Here is a 12,386-nt window from a genome sequence, read left to right as displayed (position 1 = left end):
ACTGTAGGGAGCCAGGAGTTAACACTGATTCAAAGGAAATGTGTGTGTGTGTGTGTGTGTGTGTGTGTAATATTTATTCAAATATGTGTGTAATATTAATATATTATTTGAGATAGAAATATTCCCAAAAACATTCTCAAATTCCTTTCCAAGTTCTTACTTCCAATATGTTTCCTAGGAAAAATAACATGTTGTCATAAGAAAGTTGTGTAAGGTAGCTTTGTGCTGTTGGAGTTAACTTGGTTGTACTTAATTTGTACTTACTCCTAATTGGAAGTGCTATGTATTTTAGGTGCTATATCTCACCAGTTCGTATATTTTTTCTTACAGGCAAACCAAACTTTATGAAAACCCCTGAAGATCAGATTGGGATTTCTGGTGGTGTAGCCTCCTTTGTATGCCAAGCAACAGGAGAGCCAAAGCCACGCATCACTTGGATGAAGAAAGGAAAAAAGGTCAGCTCCCAGCGATTTGAGGTATGTAGAGAATGAACATTTGCTTGTAATTTTGGAAGAATGCTCATATATTGAACAGAATTAAGTAGGATGAAACCTGAGGACTGGAAGGTATATTTCCTTTTTTATATGTACATTCTTGAGTAGGACTACGTTTTACTTACTGGACCCAGCTATTTTGGGTAATTATCGTCCGGTCTCCAACCTTCGCTTCGTTGCGAAGGTTGTAGAGAGTGCTGTGGCGCGGCAGCTACCCCAATACCTGGATGAAGATGTCTATCTAGACCCGTTCCAGTCCGGCTTCCGACCCGGAGACAGCACGGAGACAGCTTTGGTCGCGTTGGTGGATGATCTCTGGAGGGCCAGGGACAGGGGTTACTTCTCTGCCCTGGTCCTATTAGACCTCTTAGCGGCTTTTGATACCATCGACCATGGTATCTTGCTGCGCCGGCTGGGGGGATTGGGAGTGGGAGGCACCATTTATCGGTGGTTCTCCTCCTATCTCTCCGACCGGTCGCAGACGGTGTTGACAGGGGGGCAGAGGTCGGCCGCGAGGTGCCTCACTTGTGGGGTGCCACAGGGGTTGATTCTCTCGCCCCTTCTGTTCAACATCTATATGAAGCCGCTGGGTGAGATCATCAGTGGCTTTGGGGTGAGATACCAGCTGTACGCTGACGACACTCAGCTGTACTTTTCCACCCTGGGCCACCCCAACGAAGCTGTCGAAGTGTTGTCCCATTGCCTGGAGGCCGTACGGGTCTGGATGGGGAGAAACAGACTCAGACTCAATCCATCCAAGATGGAGTGGCTGTGGATACCGGCACCCCGGTACAGTCAGTTGCAACCGCGGCTGACTGTTGGGGGCGAGTCACTGGCCCCAACAGAGAGGGTACGCAACTTGGGCGTTCTCCTGGATGGACGGCTGTCGTTTGAAGACCACCTGGCGGCTGTCTCCAGGAGAGCCTTTTACCAGGTTCGCCTGGTTCGCCAGTTGCGCCCCTTTCTGGACCGGGATGCCTTATGCACGGTCACTCATGCTCTCGTCACTTCTCGTCTGGATTATTGCAATGCTCTCTACATGGGGCTACCCCTGAAGTGCACTCGGAGACTCCAGTTAGTCCAGAATGCAGCTGCGCGGGTGATTGAGGGAGCCTCATGTTGCTCCCGGGTAACACCACTCCTGCGCAGTCTGCACAGGCTACCTGTGGTCTGTCGGGTGCGCTTTAAGGTTTTGGTTACTACCTTTAAAACGATCCATGGCTTACGGGACCGCCTGCTGTTACCTCATGCCTCCCACCGACCTGTACGCTCACACAGAGAGGGACTTCTCAGGGTGCTGTCCGCCAAGCAATGTCGGCTGGCGGCCCCCAGGGGTAGATCCTTCTCTGTGGGGGCTCCTACCCTCTGGAACGAGCTTCCCCCGGGCTTACGCCAAATACCTGACCTTCGGACTTTCCGCCGCGAATTAAAAATACATTTATTTATTCGCGCGGGGCTGGCTTAAATTTTATTGGTTTTAAATTTTTATTTAAACTGGCATAATAGTGTCAAATTTTAATTTTGGGGTTTTATTAATATTTCTAAAATTTTAAAACTAAATTTTAATATTCAGCCTTTTTATAATCTGCTAGGTTTTAAATGTTTTAATTTGTATATATTTCGTGTTTTATCTCGGCTGTACACCACCCTGAGTCCTTCGGGAGAAGGGCGGTATAAAAATTTAATAAATAATAATAAATAAATAATAAATAATAATTATTAATTTTTAGTGGGTTTTAGTTTTTATGTTCCAAAGTTTTAGGCCAATTATGTAATAAATTTTTTAATTCGTATTTTAATTGTATATTACATTGTCTGTTTTACCTTGGCTGTACACCGCCCTGAGTCCTTCGGGAGAAGGGCGGTATAAAAATTGAATAAATAATAATAATAAATAATAATAATACTTTTTACACTGCATAGTTAACTGTGGGGTTTATTGTGGTAAGATATGCAAATCTAAAAAGATGAAAATAAAGCAGTTTACTACTTGTTGGTTAGTGGGATACGGTGGCTCAGTGGCTAAGATGCTGAGCTTGTTGATTGAAAGGTCGGCAGTTCAGCGGTTCGAATCCCTAGTGCTAGGTAACGGGGTGAGCTCCCATTACTTGTCCCAGTTTTTGCCAACCTAGCAGTTCGAAAGCACGTAAAAAATGCAAGTAGAAAAATAGGGACCACCTTTGGTGGGAAGGTAATAGTGTTCCGTGCGCCTTTGCCACATGGCAACATGACCACGGAGACATCTTCAGACAGTGCTGGCTCTTCGGCTTTGAAACGGAGATGAGCACCGCCCCCTAGAGTCGGGAATGACTAGCACATATGTGCAAGGGAACCTTTACCTTTACCTTTTACTGTTGGTTAAGATGGGTATATAACTGCTTTCAGCTCAGAAGCACTATGCTTCTGGGTATTAATTGTTGGAGAAGGAGAAGAGAATGCTATTATATTTATGTCCTGCTTGTCAAGTTCTCCGTTAACAAGGCTTAATTATTCTTATTTAGGGGAAGTAAATTTCATCCCATTTTTGGTATAAACTCCATGTATAATCGTTGTATCATTTCAGTGATGTGATCATTCCTTTCTGCTCATGAATTGAAATTAGATTAATGTAAAGTCATTTAATTTTTATGTTTACTAATATGGAACCTTTGGGTGGAATTCAGTACCAAAGAAATGGAAAAAAGCATGATTTTCTGCATTGCTTTCCATGGTTTCTTCTTGCTCTCCCAGATGTTTCTAAAGAAATCCCAGCACTACAGAGTAGAATGTATGGAATACCTGGTGACTGCAAGAGATTGATGCTATTGACCCCACCCAGTTTCATTTACAGAAATATTTTCTTCAGCAAATTAAAATAAAATAAAATATTCCACTGTTTGCTATTAAAGATCGATTTATAGTTTTAGAGTAAAATAAAAACACTTTTATGTTTTAGGATTGGTAAACACTATTTTAATTTCTATGGAATAGACATATAAAGACCCTGTTTAACTTTTTCTGCCTCTCAGGAAAATCACAAATGGGTCTCTAGACTATACTTTTGAGTGTTTATGCTCCCTTTTCCTTTATTCACCCCTCCTCCAACTACCCATTCCTATTTTAATTTGAGCAAACGGTGGTTTGTTACACTAGCCAAATTTTAGTGTAATATTTCACTCACTGAAGATTAAAAATGTTGGTTTAATTAAATTTGAATTTCAGTAGTATAGCAAACTTTATTCCAGTTATCCTTGGAGGACATTAAATACTTCTGGAAATCTATGGGCATATGTCATCTTAAATCTTTAATACTAATAAATATTGAGCTCAACATCAGTTGCAACCACCCCTGCCTGCCTTCCTGCCTGCCTCTTTTGGCATTTTATCTATCTATTTATTTTATTTATTGATTTATTTATTAAATTTATATACCGCCCTTCTCCCGAAGGACTCAGGGCGGTTTACAGCCAAATAAAACAGAGTTACAAAAATTAAAAACATTTTAAAAATCTAAATTCAAATAGGCTGAAACGAATAAAACTATAATAAAACCAGTTAAAAACCCACATTTAAAATACATTAGGCCAGCCCTGCACGATAAAACAAGAAGGTCTTAAGCTCGCGCCTAAAGGTCTGGAGGTCGGGGAGTTGCCGTAATCCCGGAGGCAGTTCATTCCAGAGGGCAGGAGCCCCCACAGAGAAGGCCCTCTCCCTGGGCATCGCCAATCGACATTATTTGATTGACGGTACCCTGAGGAGGCCCTCCCTATGGCAGCGCACAGGTCGCTGGGAGGCTATTGGTGGCAGTAGGCGGTCCCATAAATAACCTGGTCCTATGCCATGGAGCGCTTTAAAGATGGTAACCAACACCTTGAATTGCACCCGGAAGACCACCGGAAGCCAGTGCAGCTTGCACAGGAGAGGTGTTACATGGGAGGTTCGAGTCACTCTCTCTATTACCCGCGCAGCCCCATTCTGGACCAGTTGGAGCCTCCGGGTGCTCTTCAAGGGGAGCCCCATGTAGAGAGCATTACAGTAGTCCAGGTGGGAAGTGACAAGGGCATGAGTGACCGTGCATAGGGAATCCCGGTCTCGGAAGGGACGCAAGTGGCGTATCAGGCGAACCTGATGAAAACCTCCCCTGGCGACGGCCGTTATATGATCTTCTAAAGACAGCCGTACATCCAGGAGAACGCCTAAGTTGTGAACCCTCTCCATAGGGGCCAATGACTCGCCCCCAACAGTCAGCGATGGTATCAGCTGGCTGTACCGGGATGCCGGCATCCACAGCCACTCAGTCTTGGAAGGGTTGAGTCGAAGCCTGTTCTTCTCCATCCAGACCCGCACGGCCTCCAGACTATATCTAATATGGTAATTTTGTTTTTGTTTGTCTTGGATAATACCAAATCTATCCATACATCTGCAAAAATGATATATTATAAGAGTAGGGTTTTATATTATCTGAAGCCATAACCATCAGATTATGTCTGTTGTAAGTTTTAACCACTGTTACAGTCAAGGAGTTGTGCATAGAAGAATGCATGATTTCCCTAGCACTTCATAATTTAATGATTATAGCTAAAAAAATTAAAATATTAACATGTGCAGAGGTAGTGGTCTTCTATGGATCAACTGTACTAATGAATTGATAATAATTTTTCTGTCTCTTGAAAAAGGTTATTGAATTTGATGATGGATCTGGATCAGTTCTGCGGATTCAACCACTACGTGTCCTTCGGGATGAAGCAATTTATGAGTGCATGGCTACCAGCAGTGTTGGCGAGATAAACACTAGTGCCAAACTTACAGTATTAGAAGGTAGGTAGAACTTGCTTAATTGCTGTGTTACATTTAAATACTACATGTGATAGCAAAACGGGCAATTTACTGCTTGGTAACAACTTTGTTTAACATTTTGGTGAGAACAGAGTTTAATACTGTAAAATGAGCTATGTCATATATGTGTGTGTGAGAGATCAGCAATTTCTGGTTTTGGTTTTTTTGGGGGGAGGGGGTTAATGGATTTTTTTCAATATATACATATTGTTCAGCTTCTTTTATGTTTGTAAATGTACAGTATACTACAGAATCAGGTAGATATCTGTACACAGTTTTGTTTTTATTTCTTCTGGTAGAGACTCAGTGATATGGATCAGATATAATAATAATAATAATAATAATAATTTAATTTGTATACCGCCCTTCTCCCGAAGGACTCAGGGCGGTGAACAGGCAGATAAAATATACATACATACAATAATTAAAAACATCCCTTAAAAAACTAATTTAAATGCCCAAAATATTAAAAAACGTACTTCCCCATAAAATCACAGAATTTTAAAAACCCATCCAATAAAAATAAGAATCAGGCTAGTCCAGCCATACGGAATAAATAAGTTTTAAGTTCGCGGCGAAAGGTCCTAAGGTCAGGTAATTGTCGAAGTCCGAGGGGAAGTTCGTTCCACAGGGTCGGAGCCCCCACAGAGAAGGCCCTCCCCTGGGGCCGCCAGTCGACACTGTTTGGCTGACGGCACCCTGAGGAGTCCTCTCTGTGGGAGCGTGCGGACGATGGGAGATAGAAGCCGGCAGTAGGCGGTCCCGTAGATAGCCGGTCCTAAGCCATGGGCGCTTTAAAGGTGGTAACCAATACCTTGAAGCGCACCCGAAAACAACAGGTAGCCAGTGCAGTCTGCGCAGGATAGGTGTTATATGGGAGCTCGAGGCGCTCCTCAATAACCCGCAGCCGCGTTCTGAACTAGCTGAAGTCTCCGGTGCTCTTCAAGGGGAGCCCCATGTAGAGAGCATTGCAGTAGTCCAGGCGAGAGGTAACGAGAGCATGAGTGACTGTGCATAAGGCATCCCGGTCCAGGAAGGGACGCAACTGGCGGATCAGGCGAACCTGGTAGAATGCTCTCCTGGAGGCGGCTGGCAAACGGTCTTCAGAGGACAACCGGCCTTCCAGGAGCACGCCCAAGTTGCGTACCTTCTCCATCGGGGCCAATGATTCACCCCCGACAGACAGCCGCATCTGCAGCTGACTGTACCGAGGTGCCGGCATCCACAGCCACTCCGTCTTGGAGGGATTAAGTTTGAGCCTGTTCCTCCCCATCCAGACCCGCACGGCCTCCAGACACCCGGACAGCACTGACAGCTTCACTGGGGTGGCCCGGGGTGGAAAAGTACAGCTGAGTATCATCAGCGTACAGTTGGTATCTCACCCCAAAGCCACTGATGATCTCACCCAGCGGCTTCATATAGATGTTGAACAGGGGGGGTGAGAGAATCGACCCCTGCGGCACCCCACACATGAGGCACCTTGGAGTCGATCTCTGCCCCTGCCAACACCGCCTGCGTCCGATCAGAGAGGTAGGAGGAGAACCACCGATAAACGGTGCCTCCCACTCCCAACCCCTCCAACCGGCGCAGCAGGATACCATGGTCGATGGTATCAAAAGCCGCTGAGAGATCTAATAGGACCAGGGCAGAGGAATAACCCCTATTATATTATATTATATTATATTATATTATAGATATGATCTGACCAGGAATATTACGCTATCCTATCTATCCTGTCCTTTGGGAGAAGGGCGGTATAAAAATCAAATAAATAATAATAATAATAATAATAATAATAATAATAATAATAATAATAATAATAATAATAATAATCTGAAAACCGCTGGTGTCTTTTTTCTCTGAAGTATATATTAGAAACAAAAGATGCCAATTGGAAAGCAAAAGAAGAAAAAGAGAGGAGTGGAGTGACAGGATTTTGGCTATAAATGACTGGTTGTGTTTTGTGAATTTAGTACCGTTGTCACCATTTTATAAAAATAAATATATTTTCAGGAACTTGAAAAAGTAATTCTGTCCTGGTTTGAGCCCTGACTAGGATTGCAGGGCCAATTAATGAACGCTATATGGGTCCTTCCAAGAGCAAATCTATGAACATTTACTCTTTGATGAAGGATTTTGGTTGGTCCTATATGATTATTTCCCAAGTAACTAAATTCAGGACTGAGGAATTTTTTATATGAATAAAACAGTAGCACAGGATATTTTGATTCCTCAGACTTCCTTGCATTAGAACCTTTATAAATTTAAGCAATTGAGACTGAAGTTCAAGAAAATGATATTTCAAATCCATTTTACTAATCAAGAACAATTGGCTTGGGACAGCTTCTTAAAGGATTGCTGTGAAAATTTTGACCATCCTATACAATGCTGTTAGGTTTTTTGATGTTTTAAAATTCTGTCTGATTATGGATCCTGGTGGCAACCCTGCAAAAATGGCCTCAAGAGTCCTCAGGTTGTTCTTGTTTTTCTAAGTAATAATGGAATATAGAAATGCTCTATTATATATTTTTTAAATAATTGTCAAGAAAGTTTTATCATAAATATATGCTACAAAAGTATTAACAGAGGTCCTAAAAGACTTTACATTAAAGCAGAATTTCACATTCAGTCAGGGTTTATTTAGTTTCATTGGTGTCATTTCAGATAGCTAATACAGGATTTGATTTATATTTTTGCCCTGGATTTTGACATTTGTTTTATTTGGTAACATTCTCAATTTGATACATCATGAAGAGGCAAACTGGAGCCAAGAATCCACACATAAGTGAATTTGTTGCAGTTGTTTCCCTGGCCTCCCTGGCCTATCTTTTTGTCTGCGTTTCTGTCTCTCTGGCTCCAGATTCTCTTGATGAACAGAATTGCATACATATAATGTAATTGAAAATTATTTTTTTTCTGTTGATAGGAGAAGAGGTAGTTATGCAAACCTTTTTTTTCTTTTTCTCATGGGCAGATGATAAGTTGAATAATGTATGAGTCATATTGAGCATTTCTGTCTTTTTCAATTATGACTTGCAACAGTGAAATACTTTTGCATGCCTAGCAGAAGAAAGGTTTGAGCAAAGCAAGCAGAAAAGGAGTAGAATCAATTCTCATTCTCTCTCTCTTTCTCTTTCTGTCTCTCTCTCTCCTCCTCCTCCCTCCCTCTCCCTCTCTCACTCTTGCTCTCTCTTCTCACACACACACATACACACACACACAAATCTTTAGGGACAGTTAGTGGGCATGATGTCACAAATTAATAAATATGTGATTGAGTGGTAAGACTGGGCATTACAATTTGCATTATAGAGCATTTTAAACAGTGGCATCATACAGAATGTAGGGAGGGAAGAATGTTGCAGTATTTCCTGTACTGCATTGAAATGAGTGACATGTCTTATCTTCCTTTTTAGCAGCTCTTCTGGGCACGATAAAGGCAAGATCAGATTGGCAGCCACTTCTGTATACCGTAATCTGTATTCTTTCTGTGCTCATCTCCTGAGAAAATGGGATCCAGAAGGAACACTAGAAAGAAAGGGGAATTAATCTATTTTTTTCTTAGGCTTTTGGATTTATGTGTTTATAAATTTAATTTCTTGTAAGTATACTAGTGGTGACAAACAATGTATTTCACAATTGGAACTTCAATTCAATGTGGAAAGATTTTATTCCCACAGTAGCCTTAAGCAATTTATATCACATCAAGGCAGTCTGGAGGCAATAAATATACGACTTAATTCTTTTGTCTTAAGCTGTTTTAATGAGAGTTAAATTTTTATCCTCTTTTCCCCCCAATCTAAGTTATTTTGGTAAGGCTTCCTTGAAATGTGGCTGCACAATTATGTGTTAGCTGAACAATGTCTCCTTTGTGATTTGTTCAAATATGCTCATGATTTCTAGTTCCGCTCTTTAATGATATCAAAGGTGGCTCTTCAGATGGATTGGACTTTAAATCAATCCAACTTTGCTAGTTGTCTTTGCTTAGGAAAACAGGATATTGCAGACTGAAAATGGAGCAGAGCATAGAATGTATTTATCAAGTTTAGCTTGGAATTTAAAGAGGAGATTGTATAAGGTTGAAAGAGCATATCTGTGTTTCAAAGGCTTAGTGATTACTGAACTGTATCATAAGTTTAATTTCTATCACCATCTGCTGGCTTCATCCCAGTTCCTGGAGTTACCCAATATGAAATGCAGTAAATGATAAATATTTGACAGTTACAAATTATTTGTGCAGAAAGCTGCATCTCCCAAGACCTGAGACAATATGTTCTTGTAAAACAGATCTAACACCAACTTCTCTGTTTCTACATCAAACAGTTGTTAACTTTGTTTTGCCCATATACACACATCTCATTAGTTACACAAGAATCAGTTTGAAAACAAGGTTTGTTCATATTTGTCTCACTCTCTATTATATGTTCCTGCCAAGAAATGACTCTTCATTAGAAAATCATAAAAATTAAAGGAAAGGAGATTACATTTGACTATTGCCTCTTAACCCAAGCATATAAATGAACATTACAGATCATTTATATGTGAAAATGTTCTCTCTAAAGTAAAATATCTTTAAAATGTTAAGATTAAAACTTTTGAATCATTCATATTATCAGGTCAGCCCAAAAAACTAGCTATTGTAAACAATGCTCTCATTTTATTTTTCTTTTGGTTCTAAAACTTTTATTTTACTTTTTCAGCATAAAAACAGTCCGACTCACAGGAAATACAGTGCATGAAGTAATTGTTAGGCATGTCGTATTCTGCTTTCCAGTCCTTAAGAGCTTCCAAAGAAGCGTAACATTTTGCTTTCAGGTTTTCATCTTTAAGAATTTACACAGTATCTATGATCTTGGCATCTCTATTCTTTAATTCTCTTACTTATGCCAAGCTCCCATATCTATATAACTTAATTTTGATGTGTCTTTTTATGCATTATCAGTACTGGTTTCTATAGAAAATAGATAATTTAAGCAACTTTCTCAACATTGAAGGTTTTGATTTATCAGTCTCTCCTGAAAAAGATAGTGTCAGTGAATGTGTATAATTTATCAGTTTCTGTGTCTTATCACAGTTTAAGTAAGTGACCAATGACATATGAAAATGTAACATTTCCACAATGACTAGTTCCACCAAGATTTTTATACATAGTGTTATCAACTGAAGTTCATTTTACAAGATATTTGAAGCAGGAAATGTCACTTCTGGAAAGTTTTAAAATTAATCTTTAAAAAATTAAAGAGACGCTCTTCTGTTAAAATTCTGAACTAGAGATAGAATAGGACCTAATAATTGCTCTCTAAATGTTTATATTACTTTTCACCCAATAATAGTTCCGTCATTTTGTTTCAGATATAGTCTTTGAACTTAAAGTGGTCTTAGGAAAAAAACTTATTATATATGAATTCAGGATATGGGTGAATCTTCAAATTTAGCATAAGCTTAAAAATAAAGCAATGCATTTATTTCAGGAAAGCAGAAATGTTCATTTATTTATTTTATTTATTTATTTATTTACATTTATATCCCGCCCTTCTCCGAAGACTCAGGGCGGCTTAGAGTATGTAAGGCAATAGTCTCATTCTATTTGTATATTTACAAAGTCAACTTATTGCCCCCCCAACAATCTGGGTCCTCATTTTACCTACCTTATAAAGGATGGAAGGCTGAGTCAACCTTGGGCCTGGTGGTTCTAGAACCTGCAGTAATTGCAGGCTGCTGTGTTTTAATAACAGGCTATCTTACAGCCTGAGCCACCACGGCCCCAATATTCCGATATATAATGGAATATAACTGCTTTATAATAAAGACAGTAATTTGGCTCCTACTTATATATGAACCAGATGGAGGATATAACTAGTTCCACACTGGCCTGTTAAAGGACCAAGCAAGTTTCTCCACTGCCCAGACAACTTCTTGCATGATTCAGACAATTTTGAATCAATATTTTGGGTAGGAAGTATCCTCTGTCACTAGAGATAACAACTATTGAAATATTACTCAAGAGCAAGAGAGAAGTCAAGCTGCTTATTTATTTATTATGAATTTAAAAATTAAGAAAATCAAAATCTTTCTTTTATTTGGTGCTGAAAAATTAAATTTGAAATAATAAAAAATACAACAATGGAAAGCAGTACAGTAAGGATATTTTAATAAGGATGTTTTAATCTTATTCTGTAAAATGTTTAGAGTCATTTCCTGATACAGTTAGCATAAATTGAAAAATAAATAAATAAATAATCAACATCTCTATACTTCTAAAACAAAGCTAATGGCTGCAGTTGGCTTCCTTCTCGAGCTATTAATCTCACTTTATACCTTGATAGGATCTATTTATCCTTTCCATTAATTCAATTAATTAAATCCATTAATGTTTTTGCAGCCATGTTTTCAGCCTGTGTCTTAACACCTAGATACTGATGCAATGTAAAGTATATAGAGAAACAGTGACTCCTTATAACTAGAAAGAATGAGTAATGGCCAGAGATCGTTCCATGCTGCACGTTTTCTGCACAACCCTGCATAAATAATGCCTTTGAAAAGAAACACGTGGGAGTAGAGTAGAGTAAAGCAGAGTAGAACAGAATAGAACAGAATATTGGCCAAGTGTGATTGGATACACAAGGAATTTGTCTCCAGTGCATAAGTTCTCTGTACATACAAACAAGGTAATATAATCAGTGTTACATACAAACAACATGTACCTACAAACATCAAGTGTATATACAAATAACAATATAATCATAAGACACCAAAAAGAGAAGGTAGTAGAAAAGATGAGAAGGATGATGATGATGATGATAGTAATAATAATAAACTGAATGGCGGTAACACCATCAAGGCTCTAAACAGCTGGGCCATACCCGTTATCAGATATACTGCTGGAATTGTAAACTGGACACAGGCAGAGCTAGACAGCCTGGATAGGAAAACAAGAAAAGTGATGACCATACACTATGTGCTGCACCCACGTAGTGACGTTGACAGGCTATATTTGCCCAGAAAAGTAGGCGGCAGAGGACTTTTGCAAGTGAAACAGACAGTCGAAGAAGAGAAACATGCTCTGGCAGATTATGT

At 39.8% G+C, this 12,386-nt stretch overlaps 1 protein-coding gene across 1 annotated transcript in view; it reads left to right on the top strand.

Annotated features, from left to right (window-relative positions):
* PTPRF (protein tyrosine phosphatase receptor type F) overlaps positions 1-12,386 on the top strand; it is a 609,016-nt gene that overhangs the window by 319,184 nt on the left and 277,446 nt on the right. The window contains exons 4-5 of the mRNA XM_058175103.1: positions 331-476; positions 5,150-5,291. Coding sequence (XP_058031086.1) covers positions 331-476; positions 5,150-5,291 — 288 coding nt within the window. The remainder of the gene's footprint in view (positions 1-330; positions 477-5,149; positions 5,292-12,386) is intronic.

The sequence above is a fragment of the Ahaetulla prasina genome, chromosome 3 (assembly GCF_028640845.1).
Source record: "Ahaetulla prasina isolate Xishuangbanna chromosome 3, ASM2864084v1, whole genome shotgun sequence".
Lineage (NCBI taxonomy): Eukaryota > Metazoa > Chordata > Lepidosauria > Squamata > Colubridae > Ahaetulla > Ahaetulla prasina.
The sequence above is the reverse complement of the archived record's forward strand: the minus strand, read 5'-3'. Positions and strand labels throughout refer to the sequence as shown.